Source organism: Nannospalax galili, unplaced genomic scaffold, assembly GCF_000622305.1.
Source record: "Nannospalax galili isolate Female #2095 unplaced genomic scaffold, S.galili_v1.0 scaffold1055, whole genome shotgun sequence".
In the NCBI taxonomy this organism is placed as follows: Eukaryota; Metazoa; Chordata; class Mammalia; order Rodentia; family Spalacidae; genus Nannospalax; species Nannospalax galili.
In genome coordinates this window covers 1032269-1058032 of record NW_008337140.1, presented here as the reverse complement: position 1 = coordinate 1058032, position 25764 = coordinate 1032269, and the positions used below count along the sequence as shown (strand labels likewise).

The following is a 25764-nucleotide window of genomic DNA, read 5'->3' as shown; positions in this document are numbered from 1 at the left end:
CCAAGTGCTGGGATTAAAGGTGTGCGTCACCACCCTTGGCTAAATATTGCTTTTTTACAGAACATTTTCCATGATTATGTCTACCCATTACAGCACATCCTTTCACCAAGTTCATTTCTTTGACTCTCCCTTCTCCTGAGACAGAGTCTTGCTAGGCAGGCCATGGCAACATTGAACTTTCAATCCTCTTTCCACAGCTTCCTAAGTGCTAGGATTATAGGCTATGCCAACATGTCCAGCTCTCATTTCTTTGTGTCTCAACAGGGAAATGCATTGTTGTATTTGTTTATTGTATTCGTTTCCAGATGAGTTAGAAGCTTTGGGCCACATATAACAGAAATTCCAACTTGCCCTGACTTAAGCAAGAAGAGAAGTAGTCTGAAGATAGGTTTTGCTTTTTCAAAAAATTTTTTTCTTCTATTTATTACTGTGTGTGACTGTGCATGATATTTGAGTGTGGGCATGTAAAGATCAGAGGACAACTTTGTAGAGTCAGTTCTCTCTCTCAGGCTTGTGTGGCAAGCACCTTTACCCACTGAACCGTTTCATTGGCCCAAGATAGGCCTGTTTCATGGTTGGTTAATTCAGCTCATTTTAGGGTTGGTTAATTCAGTATGTTCTCAAGGAGCTAAGATTTATGGGTCTGTAGCTCAGTGGTAGAGCACTTGAGTAGCACACATGGGGCCCTAGGTCTAATCTCCAGTACTACAAAAAACAAAAAAGCAGACCAAGCATTCAAAGACCTAGGTCCTTCACATTTCGATGCTCTGTCCTCCTGGATGTTGGCTTTGTTCTCAAGTTGGTTAGCAGGACGGACAATGCAGCACACAGTGGGACTTCACATCATATAGGTTTTTTTTCTCCTCATTTATGTGCATCAATCCACTATTACAGTGTGACAGATAAGCACAAAACCTAGCAATTTAAAGCATTATCTACAGTAACTGAAAATTAAAATCTCAGGAGTGGCTAAACTGATTTGTTCCAGCTCTGAGTGTCCCATGAGGTGATGGTCACACTGTCAGCCACCCTGAAGTCACCTGAAGGCTCAACTGGGACTGGAGAATCTGCTTCCAAGCCCACTGGCACAGCTACTGGCAGGCTTGTTTCTGTGTACATGGGCCTCTTATAAGGGTGTTCATAACCCAGCCACTGCCTTCCTCCGACACAAGTGATCAAAGAACAAGACAGAGGCTTGATCTGAGTGACACCATCCTTTTTGCCCAACTCTGGCATAATAGGGATCAGATCATAGAAAAGTATGACAACTAGGTGATTTTGGGAGGTAATCTTAGGGGCTATCTGCCACACAGTGTTTCTTTTAAAAAGTGAAGTAGCCTTTCCCTGAAGCTGCCAGGAAGCTTCTCTTCAATCTGCTGTGTCATATGCACATGCCTAAGCCAACCACTCATGAGGAATTGTGGACCACGGCTTTTTGGCCCATCGAAATTGTGATTTGCTGCCCTCAGGCTAGGATCCATCTCTGTTGAAGCACAGGGCGGTGCTGGGAGAAACCTGGTTACCTGGAGAGATCAGGGTTCCATCTAGAATGAGGAATGGGCAACAGCCCAGTATCTATGATGCTCACAGCTTGAATAGAAACTCCACAAGTACAGAGGCTTACATCTTTGCCTACTACTACATCCAAGTGTGCATTCACTCCGTGCCTGTATAGGTAGGTGTGGTAATAGTTGTTGAAGGAATAAATGAATGAATTCATGACTAAACTGGAAGACCACAGAGCAGGAAGTCCAGGACCAGTACCACCAGGTGGGGTTAGAGATCTCCTAGCCCTAAGCCCTTAAGTTCTTAGAACTCAGGTCACCTGTTCCCACCTTCACCCCCAGCTCCAAGGACACACAGGATTGGCAGAATTATTCTCACTTTATTTCTGGAGAAGTTTGATCAGATGCAATAACACTGATTCCAGGTGAGGGCAGGGGGCATTATCCCCAAAGCAACCAGTATCCTATGGCCCAAGGTGCCCCCTATTCCCAGACCTGGGGTCCCCCTCAGTTACAGTTAAATAGAGGAAGATCATCCCAGGGAGCCTTGGGAGGAGGGTCTGCCTCCTGCACCTGCCCCCTCCACACAGAGGCATCTGAGCACAAGCTATTTACAGTATTCACATCCACTGTACCCCACCAAACCAAGGCAAATACTACATGGTCCTTCCCCAGAGTGGGGGAGGCCAGAGAGGCTATGAGTGTATGTGTGTATGGGGGAGATGTGTGTTCGCGCGTGTGAGCACACGAATGCACTGAGGGGCAGTGCCTGGCTCCAGCCAAAGACACATAAGTCTATAAGGTGCAGATTAAAAACATCAGAGAAGACCCACCCCCTGGAACCCAGGCCACTTCCATTTTTGTTCTGTCTCTTTCTCTTCCAGACACCTGGGAGATGATACAGAGAAATCTTCATAGCTGTGCCTGGGTCCAAGGCAATCATTTAAAGGACTTCTGAGGGAAAAAAGAGGGGCAAAAGTCAGGGCTGGGGAATCCAAGGTACAGATGAGTGGGATTTAGCTAAGCCCAAGAGCCAGGGTCCCTACAGTCTCTACCTGTGACCTGTGGGGGCTGCACCACGGCTTTCTTGAGGAAGGCTTCTGCCTCTGCAAAGGGGAGGAGTGTGTCTGGTGTTCGGCCCAGACTCTTGTCCCCAGAGGTTCCCTTTGGGGAGAAGCCATTCTCCTGGTGTGCTGGGAGAGGCTGCAGGCCATTCACCAGGGACCCTGGCATCTCCTTGTTTGGCAGGCTATGGATGCAGGAGCCCAGAGTTAGCACCTCATCTCCCAGGAAGACAAGGCAGTCCACAGTTCCAGTCTGCAGCTGCCTGCCTGGCTCAGGGTCCCTGGGGTCAGAAGCTTTTACCTCCACTGCGGTTCCTGGGAGGCCAGCTCCTCTTTCTGCACAACCTCCTTCTGCAGTCCAGAGGGCAGAGTACCTACAGCTTTCACAGGGTCTATCACCAGGAAGGAATGGCCATCAGTTATGGGTGGGACTGGAGTCAGGGGTGTCCAAGGGGAAGGAGCTGAAGGGAGTAGAGGCTGTACCTGGGCTGGAATTGTTGGCTGTGGCCTCCTTTCCATCTTGCTTCTGCTGTGAAGAGGAAGAGGAAGACCAGTCCAGCTACGGACTCACTCTACCCCTGTACTGAACTCTTCTCCTCTCAGCCCAGACAGATCCACTCCACCCCCACCCGCTTCTTCCTTGGCTCTGGAGGCTTTTCTGCATCCTCCTTTCCTTAACCTGACTCCCAGTCCCAACCCGAGAATCCTGACCTTGGTTTCAGCAATTTCAGACTTCCGAGTCCTCTTCATTATCTCCTCCAGCCGCTGTTTGGAGGCCCCCACATTAGTTAGGTCCAAGCTTGGGCCTAATCCTCAACCTCCCAGTAGCTGGCCCAGAGCTCTGCGCCCTCGCAGGCCACACTGGCCCTTTCCAGGCCAGGACCCAGAACCTGCGCCAGCCCCTTGTCCTGTTTTCTACAAACCCAGGCTGGGCCCACGGGTTCTGCACCTTCAGTCTGGAGAACTGGACTGCGGCCCCGCCCCCGCTCCGCCCCCACAAGCCCCGCCTTTCGTCCTGTCTACCTTTCTGCGCTCCTGTCGCTCCTGCTCCTCGCGCTGGAAATGCTTTTCCCTCTCCAAACGCTGGCGCTCGGCTTCTTCCCGCGACCGAGCTTCAGCCTCCTCTTTCTGCAAAGACCTCCGTGAGCTCGGGGCTCCGAGCTTCAGCCGTCCCTCCGCTAGACACGCCCCCGGCCGGCCAAGACCTGCCCACCCGCCCAGGCACCTGCTTCTGCAGCCGCTCCTGCTCCTCCTGCTCCGCCTGCGCCTTCTCCCGAGCCTCCTGCTCCTCCCGCCTGCGAGCCTCGGCCTCCCGTTCAGCCCGCGCCTCGGCCTCCCGTGCCAGCTGTTCCTCCCGCATTCGCCTGGAGACCCAGGAAACTCAAGGTTGGTCTGTGCTTCTTCAGCCGCTGCTGGGGCCCCCTCGGTTCCCCCCCCAACCCCCCCGGCACACTCACTTGTCCCTTTCGGCCTGCAGTTTCCGCTCCTGTTCCTCTCGCTCCCGCTGTTCCCGGGCCTGGCGCCGCTTTTCAGACAGGAGCCTGGTGGCTTCTTCCCGGTCTGTGGTGCCCGCCATGGGTTTGCTGGGGGTCACCGGGGGAGCAGCGGCAGGGGGTGCGGTCAGGACAGGAGCGTCTGCAGGAAGATCCCAGATCAGGGTCAGCACACAAAGTACATGCACCTCCGTAACTCCTGTCCACCCTGTGGACCCTGGACCTCAGTGATCCACTCACTCAATTTCTACCATCACTGAGTCCTGGCCCTGCTATAGGCCGGAGATCTCTCATTCTGTCCCTCAACAGCAGTATCCAATCATCTCTGCTGGTCCACATCCCTGTGCGCCTCCCCAACACAAAGCTGGTCTCTCTGCCCACCCTTTCTTCTTGTGCACCTGCAGGGGTATCTGTTGTGGGCTGCTCCTTCTGAGGCTGGGCTGGGGTGGGTGAGGGCACTGGGGAGGGTGCTGGTGAGGCTGGGACCGCTGGCTCCTTCTCCTCACTGGTTCTGCTCTTGCTCCGGTTCTTGTCCTCAGACCCTGCCGGGCTGGGGCTCTCCTTCATCTCCTCCTTCCTCCGAACCCTCCCCTTGGGTGATGCAGTGGTGCCTCGGGGGGATGGTGGCTTTGGCGGCAGGGCATGGCCTGGCCCTGGGCTGAGGCAGGGGGAAGCAGGTCTGTGCCAGGTTGTGGAGGGAGAGGATGGCCGGGCCTTGGACTTGGAGCTAAGAGAGAAGAAAAGGGTTAGAATATGAGGGCAGGGCACTGGGGCAGGCAACTCCTTCCCCCACCACATGTCACTTCTTCCATGGAAGGGTTCCCTCTTTTTTTGAGACAGGGTCTAACTAGTTAAAGAAAAAAAAAAAAAAACCACTTTGTTATTGTGTGTGTATGATGGGGTTGAAGGGGGTGGGGCTGTGGAAGTCAGATGACAGCTGTATGAAGTTGGTTCTCTCCTTCCACCTTTACATGGATTCCAGGGATCAAACTAAGGTCATCATGTTTGCACAGAGAGCATCTTTACTTACTGAGCCATTCCACAGGCCTCCAAGGGTTACCTGGCAGGCTGGGTCAGCATTCTCATCTAGTCACTCGCAAATAACATCATTTCCTCGTAGTGAATATTTGTCAGTTTGCAACTACATATTCATTTCTCAGAGTTTTTAAATTATTTTTTATTAATACCGTCCTCCCCAATAGCATGTAAACTTTTTGGATTTCTCTTTTTTTTTCTTTTTGTCATTTATTTTTGCTTTTATAATTTAGCATGTACACTTAATAAGAGCAAAAACTAGGCCTGGTTTAGCTAACCAACATGTCCTCAGCACCCAGAATACCACCTGGCAAGTTATTTACTCATTCAGTGATCAAGTATGTATTGAGTTGTTTATCAGGTATTATTAGTTTAGGAGCTGGGGGAGGGAGAGACTTCCATAATTGAAAAATAAAAGAAAAAAGAGGAAAGACGAAGGAAAGAAAGAAAAAGTGAAAAGTTCAGGGCATGTAGTGCACACCTGTAATCCCAGTACTGGGGAGGCTGAGACAGGAATATTTCCAGGATTTTGTGGCCAGCCTGGGCTACAAAGTGAGTTCAAGACCATCTTGGGCTCCATAGGGAGTCCCTGCCTCAAAAATAATAAAAACAAAGGCTGGAGATGTAGTTCAGTTGGTAGAGTGCTTGCCTAGCACACACAAAGCTCTGGGTTCCATCCATCCCCAGCACCCCATAAACTAGATGTGGCTGAGGCCTGTAATTGCAGCACCTGGGAGGGAGAGGCAGAAGGATCAGAAGTTCAAGGTTCATCCTTGTCTATATAATTATCAAGCCTGGGAGGCATGATCTCCTGCCTCAAAAAAAGGGGGAGTTGGAACAAGAAAATAACTCAATAGGTAAAGGCACCTGCAGCCAACCTTGATGACCTTAGTTCAAGCCTCAGAATTCATGGTGGAAGAAGAGATCTGATTCCCAAGAGTTGTTCTCTCACCTCCACATGCATACCCACACCCATACCAAATAAAGATTGTAACAACAACAACAACAACAAAAGGCATGGTGGCACCCGCCTTTAGTTCCAGCACTCAGGAGGTAGAGATAGGAGGCTATCTGAGTTAAGGCCAGCCTGTTCTACATAATGAGTTCCAGGCCAGTTTCATACTGACACTCTCAAAGAACAAACCACAGCATAAAAAGCAAAACAACAAAGCACACAGATACCACGCCCAAGGCTCAAAGAGAAGGAAGGTATGTGGTACAGGTCTGTTTCATCCTTGCTACTTTGGGAAACTGATTCAGGAGGATCACAGGTTCAAGGCTGAACAACTTAGACTGTCTTAAAATAAAAAATACAAAGCAGACTGACTATACAGGGGGCTTGCCTAGCATGCAGGAAGCCTTGGGTTCCAGCCTCAGTACTGGGCACCAGAGAGAGAAACTCAGGCCTGGTCGGTGTATATAGTGAGACTCTCAAAATACAAAACAAGCGGGGGGAAAGGAGCAGCTGCCCTCAAGGATCTTTCATCCTAGACTCAGTACCCAGTAGGGTCTGTAAATGGCAGGTGAGGTGCGGAGCCCCGCCCACCTGAGCTCCGAGGCGGCACTGGTGGAGAGGCGCGGTCGCACGGACGGGGGCAGAGACTGGCGCTTCTTGAGGCTGCGCTCGCGGGCTAGGGCACTCTTCTCCTTCTCGTTCTCCCGCTCCTTGTCCTTCTTCTCTTTCTTCTGCACCTACAGGCAAGGGGTGGGATCGAGGAAGAGCATAAGTCAATGGCGCCCGCGCTCCTGCCCGAGGCACCTAACCCCACCTGCGCTGCTGCAGCCACTCACCGGCGAGACTTCGGGCCGGCGGCGCGCCAAAGCCGGGCTACCGCCGGCGCTCGGCTTGCGCCGCTCCGCACGCTCCCCGGAGGGGGGGGTGCAGCGGTGCGCGCTGCGAGGGGCGCTGCAAGGCGTCAGGGGGCTGGCGGAGGCCGAGCGCGGGCACACGGGCACGGCTGCGGAGGGATGAGTGCGGTCGGAGTGCGGCCCAGGCGCTAGGCTGGCCCCTGCCCGGCCCCTCGTGGGGCGTCTCCCAGGGCCGCTGCCCCTACCCTGGTCCCGGCCATTGCGGGGCAGTGTGACCGCACTGCGACTCCGAGCCAGGAAGGAGAGGGTGGGCGTCATCAGACGATCCACAATGCTGCTCTCCCAGGCGCTCAGCTGCAGGCTGCGATCTGCGGGGAGAGCACCAGGCAGAGCAGGTCAAGGCAGGCAGAGGTACAGGTGGAAACCAGGTATTGACCCTATGGTGAGCCCAAGGATTCTCAGGACTGTCCCCCAGAAGTCACGCGGGGTCACACTTATTTCTCCGAGATCTGAGCCTCCATTTGCAGACACCGGTAAGAACACATTGACCAGGGGGCAGGGAATATCTCAGTGTTTGAGTGCTTGGCTATCCTGCAAGAAGCCCTAGGTTCAATTCCTGATACTAAGGGAGAAAAAAATCCCGAACTACCTGCAACACTTTAAAAGCTCCTCCTAGCTGGCCCAGCACTCTGGAGGCAGAGGCAGGTGGATCTCTTGAGAGTTCAAGGCCAGCCTGATCTACATAGTGAGTTCCAGGCTGACTGGGGCTTCTGGGAGAAGCCTGTATGAATCCTGTCTCAAAAAGACCAAAAAAATAAAAGCTCCTCCTACCAGTGAGGGTTCGCAAGGAAGGTGAGCAAAGGAAGGAGCCATGACAGGATTGGAGGAAGACCTAACTGCCCTCTCCCAGGTCCCAAGTAAGGCCTGCCTCTCCTGTTGTCATAGTGCTGGCCCAGGAGAGGCATGTTCCCAGGATTTGGGACAGTGAGGGTCCTTGAGCTCCTCCAGCCCAGCCTTTAGGAGTCCTATGCGAGTGAGGCTGCCTAGGCCACCATGCTCTGTCCCTTCAGCTGCTGGGTTATTTTTGCGCTTCAGTCAGGTGGGGTTGGTGCAGCAGCTGATTTGGTTGCTAGGCAACAGAGCAACCAAATAAAAGCTAGAGAAACTTATAAATAACTCCAACCATAGCTCTTTCATATATGTAAGCACCAGGGTATGGTGGGAACGCAGAGGTTGTCACCCTGGTTGGTCCCAACTTTGAACCAAACTAAGGCCATGACAGGGGATCTGAAGGCAGAGAGTGCAGGGTTGCATGGCCCTCTAGGATGGAACCAGAACACTTCACTCCAGTACCCAGGCCCATCTGACACATGGGGGCAAGGCCACCTGTCAAGGTTTGGCCCAGGCCAGCTGGCTGTGGTTGAGATAAGGCTGCTTGCCCATTACCACCCCCAGCCCCTACCCCCAACTTGCTTAATGCCCTTGCCAGGCTTTCTGCCCTCTGGGCCATTGTCCTCTGTCTCTGTTCTCTCCTGCAGGGCACAATTATGTTCTCAAGGTCCAGACCCAAATGCCGGCTCCCCCAAAAGGGCACAGAGCCCCGGGTGGGGTAGAGTGGGGATGGGGACCTGAGGTATGTGAGGGCTCCAGGGATGGGTGTTCTTGCTGAGCTCTGAAGGAGGCTTGTGGGACTACAAGGGGCTCTGGAGGGGGAAGGCTGAGCCTTCTCTTACTTCTACTGGGGGAGTTCCAGAGCGTGGCAGAGGACTTTGAGAGCCGCTTGTTGATTATAGAGTCCACGTGTTTGGGCAGGTTTACTGCCGACACGGAGCACCTGCTCCCACCTGGAGGGGAAAAGATACGGACGGCATTAGGGCCGGGCCAGACGGGAGCCAGGGGGGGCACTGAGGCCTTCCATGCAGGATGCTCCGAGGGCAGGGTGGGAAAGGGAGGAGTGGGCAGGCTAGGATGGGGAAGAGGAGGCCGATTTGGCCCTGGGAGAGGATGGGAAGAGGGAGGTGATCAGAAACAACCCGGATTGGGGGAGCCGACGGAGGAGGAACAGAGGGAAAGATGGTGGAAAACTAGAGAAACTATAGCCTTCCTGGCCAGATGGAAGGAAGCCATTGCCTAGGGCTGGGTGCTACAACCCCTCCCCACAACTACCCTGCATTGGCACTTGCTAACAGTGCCCAGCCAAGGCACTGTGGATATAACACCTACATACTGGGACAATGCAAAGACATTTCTAAACCTAAGACCAACCCAAACAGTTCATAGTCACTTGCACAAATCCACATACCCACATATTCATCCAGACATACAAAGACATGCAAACACAGGCATATACTATTGCATGCACGTGTGTGCAGACATGCACAGACAGAAACACAAGATGCACACAAGCACAAACATATTGAAGCAACCTAACCATGATATTTATGATAGCTTACCACGGGCCAGGCACTGTGCTGGACACCACACACTCGTTACCTCACTTGATCCTCCAAACATCTATCTACACCCTCGGAGGCAAGTAGTGCTATTATCTCCATTTTACAGATGAAGGCAGTGAGATGTAAAAAGTTAAAGGTCATACCACAAGTGCCAGAGCTCGAACCCGTCTGACTTAGGAGCCCTCACTGAGGTACACAAAGCACAAACACTTGATCACATAGTAAGCTACACAACACAGATCTATGAACACATACACCAGGAGATACACAGCTAGAAAAAGGAACCTTGTCATTACACAGACATCCAAATATAGTGGTACATCCATGCCAGCAAAGAATCAGACCAAAACTCCATGATGTGCCTATGTAAAGAGAGCTCAAGACAAAAATCTACCTTCCAAGACAGGGGCGACAATTTTCTTTAAATATCCAGGGTCTGCAAGGCATTAAAGTCCTCTTTTTATATATCATCAACTAATAGTAATTGACAGGCAAAAAGAAGGCTACTCCTAAAATGATAGAGGTTTGAAGAGCAAATTGAGTCCAGAGAATCCATCTCTGATTTGGTTGTACAAGTCCTTGGGGGAGGAATGATTTGGTTTACAGACCATTCCAGAAGATACAAGTCACATGAAGCAAGACATATCTGCTGCAGGGAATGGTGAGCACCTTATATATAAAATGTTCACTTTTCCACCTTATCACTCCCCAGCCCTGCCCACCCACCCGCCCTTCCAGCCCACTCACTGGTCTTATGTCCTGGAGAGCTGTGGTGCAGGGCCCCTGCCCAAGACCAGCGCTGCTGTCGGATTTCAGCCCATGTCTTCTTCACTGACCGCTGGATGGCTGCTTCATAGCGCTCCTGGGGGTAGGTGGGGAGAAGGAAGAGGTGGACTCAGAATCAGGCACCATACCTGGTAAATTGTCCTCCCCCTGCCACAGCCCCCTCCTAAACTCTTCCTGACTCACTACAGGTAACCGAAGTTACTGATTCTCTGCTGTGATTCAGGCCTATGTGGGATAGATCCCTTTCTACTGATCTTGGAGAGCTTTTCACTGGGCTTGAGTCACTTCCTGGGTGTATTAGCTGCTTCTCTAAGGATGGGTGGGACTCCCCCTGCCTGAGGTCCTAGGCAGGGTCATATCTCTCCAGCACTAAGGGTCAAAATCTTGAGGTTTTATTTTCCCTTTAGGGTTTTGTTTTCCCTTTAGGCCAAGGCCGCTAGACAGGGTCAGGCCCGTCGTGTCCTTCACCTCATCAGTGCTCAAGCTGGCTCTACCCACGTGATGGAACTAGGGACATTCACAGACACTTGGGCCAGTCACAGAAACTGTATATTGTGGCACATGTGGGAGCAAATGCACCTGCAGACACTGTCATATGGACACAGTTGCAGATGTGAACACAGATGGGACTGCCACAGAGCACATGGAGGTGTGAGTCTGGATGTATGTATGTATGCAGTTCACAAACACACAGATGTGTGGGCACATACATATGCAGATATGCGGATCTATGTGAACCCAGTCAGTATCACAGACGCACCTTGTTTTTCTCAAGCTTCTGTCGCTGCCGCTCCTCCAGGGCTGCGCGGCGCTGCTCAGCTTTAAGCCGCTGTTCCTCCAGCCGCCGCCGGCGTTCTTGGAGCTGCTTTTCCCGGAGGGCCTTGGCCTTCTCCTCCTTCTCCAGCCACACTGCCTTCTTGGCCGCTAAGGGGGGATGAGAGGGCATGACCTGAGGTAGGCCCGTGCCTGGAGCACCTCCCAGCAGTCTCTTTGCTACCTCAGCCCTGTTACCCCTTCTCTGCCTGCCTCTGTGGAGCCTCCACTCTTGACGTTCCAGGGCTTCCTGAAGACAGGCCTAGTCAGGCCTATTTCCCAATTGACTCACATATCTCAGGCCTAAGGACAAATGAGTTCTTTGTTGTGAGATACCGCCCCTTCTCATGATTTGGGGCATACTGGACAAATTGACATGTAGTGGTATGGCGTCTGAATCTGGGGTGAGATGCAGGGTTTTGGCGTAATCTTAGCTACCCACAAAGCTCTTCGGCACGTGATGTCAGCTCTCCCAACCTATTTCCTCCTCAAAACATGCTACGAGGATTAAAATAGCTCATGTGGTACTCTTAGCACAGCACACACACACTATTCTAGAAGAGTCTGCACTATTTAGTCATAGGAGGCTGCTGGCGATGATGTTGATAAAGATAATGCTACTCACTCACCCAGGTACTTGGCCCGTTCTTCTCGTCGCTCTTTGGCAAGTTTGTGCCTCTCCCCTGCCTTCTTTACATCTGCTGAGCAGAGAGAAGATGCACAGATGGTCAAAGGTCTCCCCAGGGCCAGGTGTGGTGGTGCACACCTTTAATCAGCATTGGGAGGGAGGCAAAGGCAGGTGATCTCTGAGTTTGAGCCAGCCTGGTCTAAACAGTGAGATTTTGTCTTCAAGAAGTCTCCTCAAGGAACAGCCAGACTGAGGCTTTCCCTCCAGCCTCAGCCTCAGTCCTACCCTCATCTCCTCCAGGGTAAAGACACTATGTGGCACCACCCCCAGCCCAACACTGGGGACATTACACATACCTTGCTTTGTGGGAGGGCTGTCAGAGGCTGGTGTTGCCGTTGGGGATGGCTGGCTGCTCCTTCGAGGAGGTCTAGCATCCCGTGGGCCTGTGGCTGGTGGGGTGGGTCCCCTGCTCTTTAAGGATGGGGATTCTTCTTGTTGGGGGGCTGGCCTAGGCTCGACTTGCCCGATGGGACTCTCTGGTTCCAGTGAGAGCTGCTTAGGGCTGGTGGCATTCTTCATGGCAGGAGGGGTATCGGGCGGAGTGTCGGGAACCAAGGCTGACATCGGTAGTGGTGGTGGTGGTGGGGAAGGGTCACCTTCTGGAGAAGGTCTTGGCTCTGGGGGGATCCTGGCTACCACAGCTGAAAGATCAACACAAGAGGAGAAAGGGTTAGCCTGTCCACGTACACTATCAGTTCATATAACAATCTCTCCATACAAGCCCAATATGTTTGAGATATTAATGACATAATGGTAAGAGGATAGCTAGGATTCCTGCCTCTGGAGAGCAAACCTCCAGCAGGGCAGACAAATGGCAGCTGAGAGCTAGTACCTTGTCCAGCAGGGCACAGCAGATACAGTTAACCTGGGTCCTCTGCAAGAACAGCTAGTGCTCTTAACCACTGAGCCACCTCTCTAGTCCGTCTTTTTTTTTTTTTTTTTTAATTACACTTATTCATTTATGTGTATGCATGCTATGGTACACATGTGAAGGTCAGAAGACAATTAGGGAGGGGTGGCTCTCTCCTTCCACTATGTGGGTCCTGGGGATGGAACTCAGGTTGTTAGGTTTGGCGGCAGGTGCCTTTAGTGGCTGAGCCACCCTAACAGCCCCTCTCTCACCTTTATGCTCTGCCTTTGCCCACAGGGTCCAATCTAAGGTCTGGTTCAGAGTATAACAGTGCTGGGCACATGGGGCCAGTCAAGAGGAAAGACATAAGCATGGTACCTGTGGGATGTGCATGTTGCTAAAGTCCTCAATGGAGTGGACAGCCAGACATATAGGTATGTGTGCTTCATAATCTTTCCCCCCCGCTCACCCTCAGATTTATTCTTTAAAGACAGGAATATTGCTGAGTGTGGTGGCACACACTTTTGATTCCAACCCTAGGGAAGCTAAGGCAGGAGGATCAGAGTGAGTTCAAGGCCAGCCTTGACTACATGAGTTTTGGGCTATATAGTGAGAGCCTCCCCACCTCTTTCTCTCTCTCTTACACACACACACACACACACACACACACACGACATGAACATTCAGCCAGGCATGGTGTTACACACATGTAATCCCAGCATTCGTGAGGCTGAGGCAAGAGGATTGCTGCAAATGTAAGGTCAACCTGGGCTACACAGTGAATTCTAGGCCAGCCTGTCTTAAGAAAAAGAGACAATCTGTTAAATACAAATGCGTATGTATGCATACGTGTGTGCATGTTATACCAAAGGATGGGTGAAAGACAGGTTTTAGTTAAGGGCCCAGTTCTAATTTTGCCAACTTAAGACAGAGAAGCAAACTGTTCAAACTCTGAGCCTCAGTTTTCCCATGTGTAATATAGGCACAATGAACCCCACTCAATAGGGATTTCAGGAAAGTGCTTGGATATTTTACTTCTGTTTCCCTGTAGACCTTGTGACCTCTCCAGATCTCCTTTTCAGGTTGAGCCCTTCCGCCATCTGCAGCTAACTTCTGGCCACTGAGCGGATTCGTGGGGACACAGCACTGACACGGGAACAAGCAGTGGCATGAGAAGCACTCCTCCCTCTTCCTGGGGGCCGCTGCCATATTAAGTCCTCTGTTCTTGGAACTCTGGTTCTCTCGGGATGTGTCAGCACCCCATCCCTGGGACAAGATGTGTGCAGGGAGGAGACATTCCTGAGGAATTGTCTTTGGGCCGCTAGATACCTTCTGAGCAGTAGGAATCTGATGGTTTGGGCTCAAAGCCAGATGATGCAAGGGTGGATCCTGGCTTCCCCACTAACTGTGACCTTGGACAGCTGCAGACTTGGTCTGTGCTCCAGCTGCTCGCCTGTAAAGTACAGATACAACCTACCTCCCAGCACTGTGGCAAGCAGCAGGTATTCCAGTCATTGATGCTATATTTTTATCCAGAGCTTCCTATGTGCAAAGCATTTTACATATCCTAGTTCTGGCCCTGTCTACAAAGGAGACATTGACCATCTCATAACAATGGAGAATGTGAAGCAGAGAGGATAGAAGGAGTGCTCTAGTCTTTTTTTTTTTTTTTTTCCATTTCAGACAGGCTCTAACTATGGTTGAGGCTGGCCTCGTGAGAAGTTAGGATCCTCTTGTTTCCTTTCCTTGAGTGCTGGGATTCCAAGTGTGTGCCACTACATCCAGCTTAGATAGAGCAACACAGCCTGGACTTGAACCCAGTATCATCAGCAAAGCCCAGGCCCTTTTCCACAGACCTCTAACATCTGTGTAGGGCAGTATAAGGGATTGGGCAAATACACTCCCAAAGATTCCCATTCTTCCCTCAATTCCTTCTCTTCTAGCTTCCTGGGCTGTGGGCCCAAGCTGAGGCCCTGTCTTTCCCAATGACCCTTTAGGCCTGCCAGGCCCAGGTTCAGTAACAGGTGATCCAACTCTCCATACCAGCTGGAGATGGCGGCCTGGTCACTGTACAGTGCAAATTCCTTAACTAACTCCATTGGGCAACAAAACTGGTGGTGCCACTAGTGAGAGTGGTTGCTATTTACTGGGGGATACAGATTCTTAACCCATTACACAGTTGAGACAAGCAAAGCCCCTCCCATCAAAGGATTTGCTCAGGATCATAAACCTAGTATTTCATGGACAGTATTTGAACCCAAGACTATCTTAGGCCAAAACCTGAGTGTGTAAGTCTCATCTTAAAGGCTGAGGCTTGTCTACTGCCCTTCCCCAAGCACCTGTGTGTACTAACAGGTATTGCAAGGAAAACTGGTGGGCAGGTGTTTGTCTACACCCAGGCAAATCACACCCACCAGGCCTGAGTCTCTTAAGTAGAACTCAACTAGGCGGATGAAGAGAGCCTGGGAGGAGTGAGGCACCAGACATCAGATACAGTCAAGTGAGATCTTCGGCTGCAAGTGGACAGGCTGGGTGGGGATCCCAGCTCTATGTGGGAACTCTGAACCTGTCAGAGCTTTTATTTCCTCACTGAGTTGTTGATACAATGGTGATCAAGGACATCATCTTTGGCCTCCTTAAGCAGCACATGTTCTGAAGAATCCATCTACTTCCCACCTCTGCCAGACCTTTCTAAGTCAGGCCTTCACCCTACTGCTCGATGATCCTGTTCTTCTCAAGGTCACCATGACCTCCTACATGCAGTAGCTGGTTATCTGTCTTGTTCTTACTCGACCTGTCAGTCATATTCAACACAGCTGACCCTGTGGTGCCTCTTGAAGCACTTGTTCACTCAGCTTTACAGACAACACACTTCCCTTCTGCTTTGCTGGCTGGGACTTGTGTCTTCTCTGCTGGCCCCTCCCTGACTTCCTAACCTCTCTCCATGCTGCTTTGTGCCCCAGGGCTGTCAGAAGCTTACCTCTTCTCTGTCCCCACACTCTCTGTGGTGATCTCATCCAGACTCACGGTTTAAAAACCATCCCTGTGCTGACAGCAACCAAATTTGTCTCAGCAGTCCAGACCTCTCCCTGGAGGACCAGTTTCACTCCTATAACTCCCTACTTGACACTCTGGATATCTCACAGTTGCTCCAAATTAAAACATACTCTAAATCCAATCACTTCACTACCTCCACTTCTATCATCTTGACCCAGCCGTGCTCCCCACCCCAATTGTTTCTCAACACAGCAGCCTGAGTGATTCTGTTAAAAAGTAAGTCAGGGGCTGGAGAGATGGCTCAGCGGTTAAGAGCACTGACTACTCTTGCAGAGGACCTGGGTTCAATTCCCAGCATCCACATGGTGGCTGCGAACCATCCTTAACTCCAGTTCCAGGGGAATCCGAAGCCCTCTTCTGACCTCCACAGCACTGCACGACATGGGTGCACTCACATACATGTAGGCAATACACTTGTACACATAAAATAAAAATAATAAATACTAAAAAAAAAAAGTAAGTCAGATCACTCCTTTGATGAAATCATTTGAACATACCTGATGTCATGTAGAGAAAAACCAAAAGTGGCCACAATGGTCTGCAAGGTTCTGTAAGAACCTCCTTCTCTCTCCAGCCTGTTGCCTCTTGGACTTCATTTCCCTCTCCCCGTCTCCCCCTCTCCCTGAGCTCAGTCCCTACATCCACTGTCCCTTATGCGCCCCCCCGCCCCACCTCAGGCTGTGCACTTGTATGGGAGATCTTTGCCCCTGATTCAGCTGGCCTCATTCCCCCACCTCCTACAGGTCTCTACTTCTCAGCAAAGCTTTCCTTAACTCCTGATTTAAAACTACAAACTGAAGGGCCAGCAACATGGCTCAGTGGGCAGGAGCTTGCTGCATAAGCCTGAGAGCCTGAGTGTTATCCCTGGATCTCATGGCATGTGATGGCCTGCACACCAGCATTCACACACGCACACAATAAAATTTAAAACTACAAACTGTAATTGGTCTCTCTCTCCTTCCAACTTTTTATTTTCCTTTCCCATTCTTTCTCCATAAGCATTAACCTTATTTTTTTGTTGTTGTTTATTTATTCATTCTGTAGTACTAGGGATTGAACTCATGGCCTCTTATGTTCTAAACTATAGCCTTGGTTTTTATTTATTTATATGTTTGTTTTAGCTTTTTTCACTGTTTGAGAAAGGGCCTCACTAAGTTGCCCAGCCTGACTCTGGACTCACCCTACTGCCCAGACAGGCCTTGAAATTTTGATCCTCCTGCCATAGCCTACTGAGTAGCTGGGATTACAGGCCTGGAACACCATGATTATTTTCTTCATTTATATTTGTCTGTTGTTTTGAGGAAAAAAAAATATTTTATTCAGAGGCTTGAAGGTAGAGCAGGGCTGAAGAAGCCAGCAGGAACTGATGTCCTTGGCAGGGTGGGATATTCTAGGCCTACTGATGGCTGAAAGCCCATTTTCTTTTTTAGACAGAGTCTGATATGTCCCCTAGGCTGGCCTCAACCTCCGGAGCTCCAGCCATCCTCTGGCCTTAGCCTCCTGAATAACTAGGATGATTTATAGGTAAGCACCACCACATTTAGTTCATGAACCCACTTTAACAATGTCTCCCACTACTAGATTGTAATCTCCATGGTGCACAATTTTTTGTCTACCTTGTTTTGTCTCTAGTTTGAACAGAGCCTGGCATATAAATGCCCCATAAATATTTGGGGAATGAAGAAATGAAGGAACCCCACTTTGGCAGATAGCATTGCCATGTCTCTTACCTGGAGGACTTCAGAACTCTGCTCTGCCATACTCATTCCTACTTTATTCTCCACTGAACACTTGAAACCGCAATGGCTCCCTCCTGCTCTGAGGATAAAGGTAAGATGCTTGAACTCTGTCTACAAGTCCGCACAGTCTGAAGGCCCTATCCCTCTCTACCACACATCTTAAATCTCTCCCCTTCCCCTTACCCCTGCTTGCTCTCGGAACTCTAACCCACCAACCTTTCTTTAAATTCTGGTAACTATGCAAGCTCCTCCTGCTCTTTCTCTTTTTCTTAGTCAGTTTCTCCTCATCCTTTAGTTTAGTCATCATTTCCCCTGGGAGGCATTCCCTGGCTTCTCTGATCAGCACAGATTCCTTCATTACATGCGGTTGTGGCTTCACCAGCTTTTGTTCAGAGCGCTGCCACTGCTGGATTTTCAGGCATCGCTGTGTGGTTCTTTGCTCCTCGACGTTGAGGAAGCTCCACAAGGGCTGAACCCTCTCTACTTTGCTCACTGCTGCATCACAGCAGCTACCGCAATGCCAAGGCTGCCAAGACAGCAGAAACCACTGTGACAGTAAAGTGCCACACCATGAGGCCACCCTAGTCTAAAGCATATGAAGGAAAATTTTCCCTCTCGTAGAAAGCTCTTCTGTGTAACACAGGAAAAGTATAAGCGCTGGCAGGAAAGGAAAGCAGCTCCGTCTCAATAGTTTGGGCAGCTTGCTGGGCAAAGGCACCAGGTAGAAGTTAACAAAAGTAATACTGAGTTTTATTCCAGTAGCTAAACAAGAACAACGTCTCAAGAGGCAAAACAGGACGCTTGGAATTCTTCTCGTGACCTGGCAGACTATTTACTCTGAATACCAATATTCCCTCAGAATTATGCCAACCCTAACAAAAGTCATCAGAACAGTGTTATCTGAAACTTGTATTAAGCCAAATTAATTCCCTGGATGACTGTCTATATGGTATGGTTGATCCCTTTCTGATTGTTCACCTTACATTGAATACGATCCTTCAGTTAATTTTATCTGACTTTTGGACTATGCCAGAATGTGCGGTTTCAGCCACTGCCAGTTCTCCTCTGCTATGTTGGTATCCACCAGAAGCACTTGCTAAGAACTGGATAAGCAATAGTTTGTATTTATTTCTTGGCACAAAGAGCATTTGCAGGGCAAAGGTGCAGGAGCTGGTTACATGATGGTGTCAAAAGGTCCTGTCTTTCTAAGAGCCTCAAGAACGGCCATATCTGGGGTCTATAGAGATTGGGGTCAAGTCCCTCAGAGGGCCTGTCATATGTCACAAGTTTGGGGTGCTACTGCCCCACTCCACCCTCTGGAGCTGGCAGGACTTTAAGGAAGGTTTTGCTCTCTTCCTATTCCAACAACTCTCGCTAGGTCAAATAAATAGTCCTTCACAACACTGATAATTCAGTCTTGCTTTTCTGTCTGCCTGCCATCCCTACCCCCATCTGTGACTGCTCATTTAAAGGGAGACTGGGTCTTAGTCTTTTCTGTACCTCATACAGGACATGCCTGGCACAGAGTAGAACCTCTATGTCTGTTCAGTGGATGGATGGATGGATGGATGGATGGATGGACGGACGGACATGGAAAGCTCCCCTAGACTGTACACTGTCAAGCCAGACACAGTGGCACACATCTAGAATCCTAGCGCTTGGGAGGTGAAGGCAGGAAAATCAGGTGTTCAAAGCCAGCCTGGGCTACATGAGATCCTAGCTCAAAAAACAAAGCAAAAAAGAGAGTACATAGCCAGACCTCCAGGGTGCTTCAGAGCATAAATGTCTAAATTCTAAATGTCACGACTGTATCAAGTCCTGTGTCCTGTAAGGTCCTAAGCCCAAGAAGGAAAAAAACTAGCTTCTGTCCTATTATAGACTGGCCACTTTCTCCTGACTCACTTCACATGACTGCCCTTATAGGGAAAGTACCACAGATCCTCCCCACCCCCTTCACAGGTAAAATAATTGCTACTTAGGTTAAGTGGATTGTTCATGTCAGTGTCAGAGGCAGGACTTGAACCCAGTGTTGCCTGATGACAAAATGCTGTGTCATGCTGTTTCTGGCAGATATGACATCATCTTTCCCTCAGGCTCCTGCATGTTCCCTAAAGAAGGAAGTGATTCGGTGGCTTCCCCAGGTTCCCCCACAAAAGCAAAGGGTGCAGGTGGGGCTGGCAGGCCCTGAGCTAAGAGCACAGGAATGCAGGGAAGGTAGGCTTCTGCCCAGGCTGGCCAACAGAGGCAGGAAGTGAGGTCCCAGAGCAGGAGTGCAAGAGAGGCCCATCTCCAAAGACAGCAAGGGCGTGTCCAGGTAAGAGCTGAGGGGAGCAGCATGTGGACAGGGCAGGCTGGTGGGAGGCGAGGCAGAGGGAGGCAGAAGGATGACGCAGACAAAGGAGACAGGACAAACAGGTGGATAAGCACCTCCACCAGGAGCTCTGAGGCTCTTTCAGTGGCTGTCAACATTAAACCAGACAGATGAAGACAAGAGGCAGAGAGCAAAGACACAGGAGATTAACAGGTCCACAAATCAGAGAGCCAGAGCGAGAGTGAGAACAAGAAGTCAACAGAGTTGGATGTGGTGGCATCTTTAATCCTAGTACTCAGGGAGCAGAGAGGCAGGAGGATCTCTGTGAGTTCTAGCCCAGGCCAGCTGGGGCTACAGGGAGACCTTGTCTCAAAAAAAAAAAAAAATTCAACATAGACAAGGGCTCACACAATGATGATAGGCAAGACATTGTTTTGTGTCTCACTCTTACACACTGGAAATAGAATTTATTGGGATTCAGAAGTCTACGGCACATATCCTGGGACAGACAGACAGACAGACCCCCACACACACACTGAGCTGGGCACCACCTCTGAAGCATAAGCACAGAGTGATGCGATCCAATACCCTCCATGTAGTTTTCCGCCTCATCCCTGTTTGCTCTCCCCATTCAGGGCATTCCTTTACCTAGGGCCAGGGGAAGTCCGATTAATAACAGCCACAGTTAAGGCCTGTGTCAGGCCCAGGTAGGCATTATAAAGTCATTATTCACTGAATCTTTGCCACAATCCTATGAGGCGGATAGATTATTACCCCATTTTCAAATCAGGAAACTGATTCTGAGAGATTGACAATTAAGCCACAGAGCTGGTAAAGGGTAAAGTGGGGTTTGTGCAGATTTAGGGTAACTGTCTCCATCTACCTTCATTCTGCTATCAGATGGGGGACAGCCTCCTGGGTTTCCTCTATTGGAGAGATCTGTGCTGGGAGAATGGGGGATGGGTAAGGACAAAGCCTGAGGGATGCCTGATTGCTGGGCCAGGACAGGGGTTTCTTAAGGGCAGTATTACTTCTGACCTGGAGGGGTTAAGCAGTTCTAAGCAGTGCACTGGGAAAGATCTCCCAGTAAAGGAAGGTAGGAGGTTCAGGCTTCTGGAGATGGTAAAGTCTAAAGCCTTAGTGTGTCAGAAGATCTGAAGGAGCTCCCTGACCAGGCTGGTGGCCATTGTTCCCAGCCTCCAATCAGGAGCACCCACTTCCTGTTATTTTAGGCGGCAGGAAATGACCCCATCTCAAAGCTCAGGCTCTACCATGTCCCTCCCTCAGCCCCAGCAGGGCAGGTCAGCCTGAAGTCCAAACACTGAGGGTAGAGGCCCAGCTCTAGGCCAAGGCTTGGGGGATGGCCTACTAGGTAGACTAACTGACCACCTGAGGTCAGTCTGTTTTGTCTCCAACTTCGTAGGATTCGCAGGGAACCCAAGGCCTAGCTGCCTCTACTAGTGCCCACAAGAGAAATGATTAGGAGTTCCCCAGGATCAAGATGCCCACAGAAATGAATTATGGAATAGAAGTGGGTCAGACTCTGTAACTGGCTGGCTTGGTACAGAGATTTGGTAGAGTTCAAATCCTGCCTCTGCCAGTCCCTGGCTGTGGCTTTAGGCAAGTAAACTCATCTCTCAGGGCCTCATCTATAAAATGGAAGCACACAAGTCTCTACTCTGGGGACTGTCATGAGGAACAAATGAGACAGTACACATGACTAACAGCCTGGCACAGTGAAGGTTCTTAATAAGAGGGGGAGATAACAACAACTGGGAGACAGTTTGGGTAGCCAAGGAATCACTTCCTTCCCCAGACCCACATCTGACAAGTGGGGAGAAGCAGCAATACTGTGTTCCCTACCCCAGGATCCCCCATTCCTTTCAGGCGGGGCTACAGCTGAGAGGTGATGGAGGAAGCACTGGAGGCTGTGCCCCAGGGTGCCAGGCAAAGCTACTACCAACCAACAAAGCTGCATTATCTAGGCTTTGCTCTTTGACTCTCTCCCTGGCCCAGAGGCCCAGCCAGGACCCAAGGACATGATTTCAAGTTCAGTCAGACCTGAGCCTTAACAGCTCTCCAGTGCCACCACTCCAGTCTGGGGCCCTGCCTTCAGCTTCTCGCTCCTTTCTTCACCTCTGCCCCACCACCAGCAGGTGCCCATCCTGGGGGTGTGGGTGGGGGAGGGCTAAGCTGGCCTACTGCCCTTCCTCCTCATTTGCATATGCATGACTGAACATTAGTAGCTCATTAAAGGCCTCATTGCTGGGTCCACTGTGTGTGTGTGTGTTGGGGGGGGTGTCTCACTGGCCAGCCACTGGGCCAGTCTCACCAACTTCTCATCCCTTCAGGTCCACTCCAGTGCTTCCTCCTCCTCTGTGGGGCCTTCCACCACCAGAGCCCATGCACCGCCCTGCATCCCTACACTGGCAGGCAAACACTCCTGCACTGAATACACGGGCTTCCTTCACCACCATCATCATAGCTAACACCCTGCTGTCATGACTGTGTGAGACCACTGTCACACTCACCTTTTGCTTTCTCTCCTCCTACCCCTGCCCTGTATCAGGTACAGTAGCCCACCTTCAGATAGACCCCCTGACCCCTGCTGCCTAACACCTGTCTGGAAGTCCCTTCCCAGGCTTTCTGTCTTATTTACTGCCCAAAGTTCTAAGGGGTTACATCTCTGATTCTCAGTCTTTTAAAGCAATTAGAAATGATATCAAAAAATACAAATGTACACTGGCAATTACTGAACACTAACTCTGTGCCAGGGGCTATGAGTGCATGCAATCATCTCATTTAAAGATCCTATTGTTTCTGTGAGGTAATTTCTAGCATTATTCTCATTTTATAGATGGGCAAACTTGAGACTTAGGTTAAGCAACTAACCCTAGGTCACCCAGTGGTAGGTTCTAAACTGATTCCCGAGATTATACTCTAAACTGCTTCCCAATTCCCGGCCCTGCTCCCCCCCGATAGTTCATACCTCCTTGCTGGCACCAGTTCTAATGAGCCTAACCACAAAAATGGTAATCACACTTTATTGAGGGTGCCTGGTACCTGCGTGCCAGGTTCCTTTAGGTTCATCGTCTCTAACCCTGACATCAATCCCACAAGTCTTATACCATGAACCCTGTTTTACTGGGGCAGAATCTGTGGCTCCAGGAGGTGATTACTTGCTCTAGTGAAGTAGCCAGGAAAAAACTGCCTGGGATTTCCATCCAAGTCTCTTGACTCTAAAAAGTGAGTACCACCCTTACCCCCTACCCCATGCTGTCTGCTGTTGATTACTACTCAGTGTAGTGCTGCACAAAGGGCACCCAAAGGGAGTAAGGTCATGTCACCCACACTCAGAGACCTAGACCATTGTTTCAAACTCTCCCAGGCTGTGCTTTGGGCATGTCATTTACAACCAGGAAGCCATTACTGCAGTCACCTTCAAATTCTCTATGTGTAGGAGCAACCATGATCCTGACCCAGCAGCTCCTGTAACTCTATTAGACTCGGCCCTGCATGTGGCTCTCACCCCCTCCTAGGCCCTCAGTATAGCCAAGCATCCCTCCCTGTCCCCAGACTGGGCCACCTACCCAAGCGCCCTAATTATAAACCAGCTACTACTACTCAGACTATGTCACCGATCTCATTCTGGCTCCTGTGCACACCCCAGTGCCTGAGACTCTCAGGTGCAGAGAGCCAGTAAGCAGATGGATGGGCCAGGCCCAGGCTTCCTGGGTGTCCCCTCTCAAGTTCAGCAGAGCCAAGACAGACTCAACCACCCTTGTTTGCAGCACAGCCTTCAAACAGCCAGAAACCCTCCATTTCTCTCCGTGTCCTCTGGGTTCCCAGTACTCTCCAAGCACCCACCCTGACATGGGGAGGAGCCCATCCACTCACAGCCAAGTGGCCCCACCTCCTGGGTGCTTTCAGCACCCACAGTCACTGTTTCATCCTGGGCCCACACCCCAGGGGTGCAAGGAGGTGACAGGATTAGGCTGGGGACCTCGTGGGGGTGTGCGGACGGGGCCACCTCCCCCCTGAGTCAGTGAGAACAGGACGTGGGTCCTTGGTAATCATGCTCTTCCCTCCCCTTCCAGGAAGAAGAGTCCTCCCTCCAACACCAGGCCCAACCAGAATCCTGTCCCCACCCCCTCATCAGCTGCTCCCAGATCGAATGGGATTTGCAGAAGTCCAGGGCACTGGTGGTTGGTGGGGTGAAGGGTGGGGAGGAGAGCTTTGGTGGTCCGGGGCCGGAGGAGAAGAATGAGAGACAGAGTATGGGAGGCAGTATCAAAACCTCAGTCTGGGGAATGATGTGGCAGGTTGCGAATACGGGCCTGGAGCCTTCACCACATTCTACAGTCAGACTCCAGCCCAGAGAGGCGGAGGAGTGCGGGCAGGACAAGCAGCTCTACTTCTGTCAGTCCCTCCTTCCCAAATCCGACAGGGTGGGCTCTAGAGTAGGCCAGGCTGCAGGGAAGGCGGCCCACTCCCCAGCTCCCGCCCTCGCCCCAAACAATGCCGCCTCCCCCTCCCCCTCGCCTTTATCCGGCGGGTTACTTGGCAGCCACAGCTAGAGACCTCCCCCTCGTCTCCCTCTCCTCTCCTCCCCTCCCGGCCGGCCCGCGACAGCAACAGGCCCTTTGCGCGGCAGCTGGACGGATGGGGTGGGGGAGAAGTCTGGGCTAGGGCCTGGGCGTGGGGGTACTAGGGCATGGCTTCGGTATGCAGGGCTCCAGACCCGAGAATCTGGGCCCCCAGCACGCACACATTCAGACTAGGGTCGCACGTGCCAAGCGGGGATGGAGAAAGGGACAGCAGCCCCAGCTCAGTAAAAGCGGATCTTCAGGGGCTGGGGTGGATCGGGAAGAGGAGTGGGGGCGGGGAACCGGGGAGGGCCTTGGGCTGCAGCAGAAGGGTCACCCCAACACTCCGGAGCCGGGTCCCCGCGGATCCTGCAGCCCTAGGCGTCGCGGCGCCGAGGTGGGGGAGGGGGCAGCTGTCAGAAGATGCGCCCGTGGCCCCGAGCTCCGGCCGCCGGCGCAGCCTTTATTTTTAAACTTCTAAGTGGTCAGAGGGCGCGGCGGGGGAGGGGGTCCCCGCCCAGCAGCCGGCCTCCTCCCCGGCCGCCCAGCAGCCGCTCGGCCACCCTCCCGCCTCGCCCCTAGCACCGCTCCCGACATACCTGGGGATGCGCCCGGCCCGGGCTCCGCACGCGGGCAGCTCTCCATGGCTGCGGCGTCACTGGAGGTTTTGGGGGTAGCGGGTGGGGGGAGTCTCAGCGGCGACGTCGGCGGCGGCCCGAGGCCAGGACCCGGATCCCCCGGCGCATCCCGCCCGGCCCGCCCGGCGGGCAACGACGCAGAGGCGGCAGCGATAGCGGAGGGGAATCGAGGCTGGTGTCTGACGAAGCTCCGAGGTGACGGCCGCCCGATGCCTGTCCTCCCCGGCCTCGATCCTACTCCCTTGCTCGGCGCCGGCCCCGTCCCGGTCGCGGCCCAACCCTATTGTACCGCCTGGGCTGGGCCTGGCCTCTTCGCCCGTACCAAGTGCGTGGGGGAGGACCGCCCCGCCGCGCCGGGACACCCAGCCTCCGCGTGCCGGGCTCGAGCCCCCGACTCCGCCCTGCGGTGCGGTGCACAGAACCTCGCGACTCCCCTTCTGCGGCCGCGGCAGAGGGGACGTCGAGGCTCCGCGGAGATGCCGGCCGCGCGGCCTCCCCCTGCGGCTGTGCGTTGGTACGCGCCGCGCGCGAGCAGTCTATGTAGGGAGCTCTCGGGTGACTCACCCGCGGCTGGGATGCAGAGATGGGAGCCCCCATTCCCACTCTGGATCCTGGAGGCTCCCGCGTGGGGCTGAGCAGGCCGCTTCAAGTCGACATTCCCTCCCTGACCTGGATCAGATCTTCCCTGGGGACATTACGATGCCTGAAGTCGCAAGGAGACCCCCCCCCCCAAAAGGGCTATGCTTTCTCTTTTCTGGTTGTGGCTGGAAAGGCGCCTTTCCTCTTGCACACTAGGGTTGGTGTCTTCTTTGCCTCTCTGGGGTAATTACAGCCCTTCAAGGCTGCTTTACTCAAGTCTCTAATCTGCTGGGGCCCTCCCAGCTCCAAACTGGGTGGTCCTAGCCCTGAATCTCCTCCACCCCATCAAAAGACA

At 52.0% G+C, this 25764-nt stretch overlaps 1 protein-coding gene across 14 annotated transcripts; it reads right to left on the bottom strand.

The window, feature by feature from the left end:
* Positions 1-1865: 1865 nt before the first annotated feature.
* Map7d1 (MAP7 domain containing 1) lies at positions 1866-25113 on the bottom strand. 14 transcript variants are annotated; one of them, XM_029563132.1, is made up of 18 exons: positions 24792-25113; positions 11946-12290; positions 11591-11662; positions 10909-11072; positions 10110-10224; positions 8640-8750; positions 7152-7274; positions 6889-7055; positions 6644-6789; positions 4461-4789; positions 4027-4204; positions 3795-3933; positions 3593-3697; positions 3281-3334; positions 3053-3098; positions 2871-2961; positions 2561-2754; positions 1866-2459 (listed from the first exon to the last, which is right to left on the bottom strand). In XM_029563132.1, the coding sequence occupies exons 1-18, from the start codon at positions 24835-24837 to the stop codon at positions 2449-2451; spliced, it is 2436 nt and encodes an 811-aa protein (XP_029418992.1). In that variant the 5' UTR covers positions 24838-25113; the 3' UTR covers positions 1866-2448. The 14 variants fall into 14 exon arrangements, with proteins under 14 accessions (XP_029418992.1, XP_017653389.1, XP_029418993.1 ...); XM_017797900.2 differs by having other exon boundaries at positions 3053-3095; XM_029563133.1 differs by having other exon boundaries at positions 11591-11659.
* Positions 25114-25764: the final 651 nt, after the last annotated feature.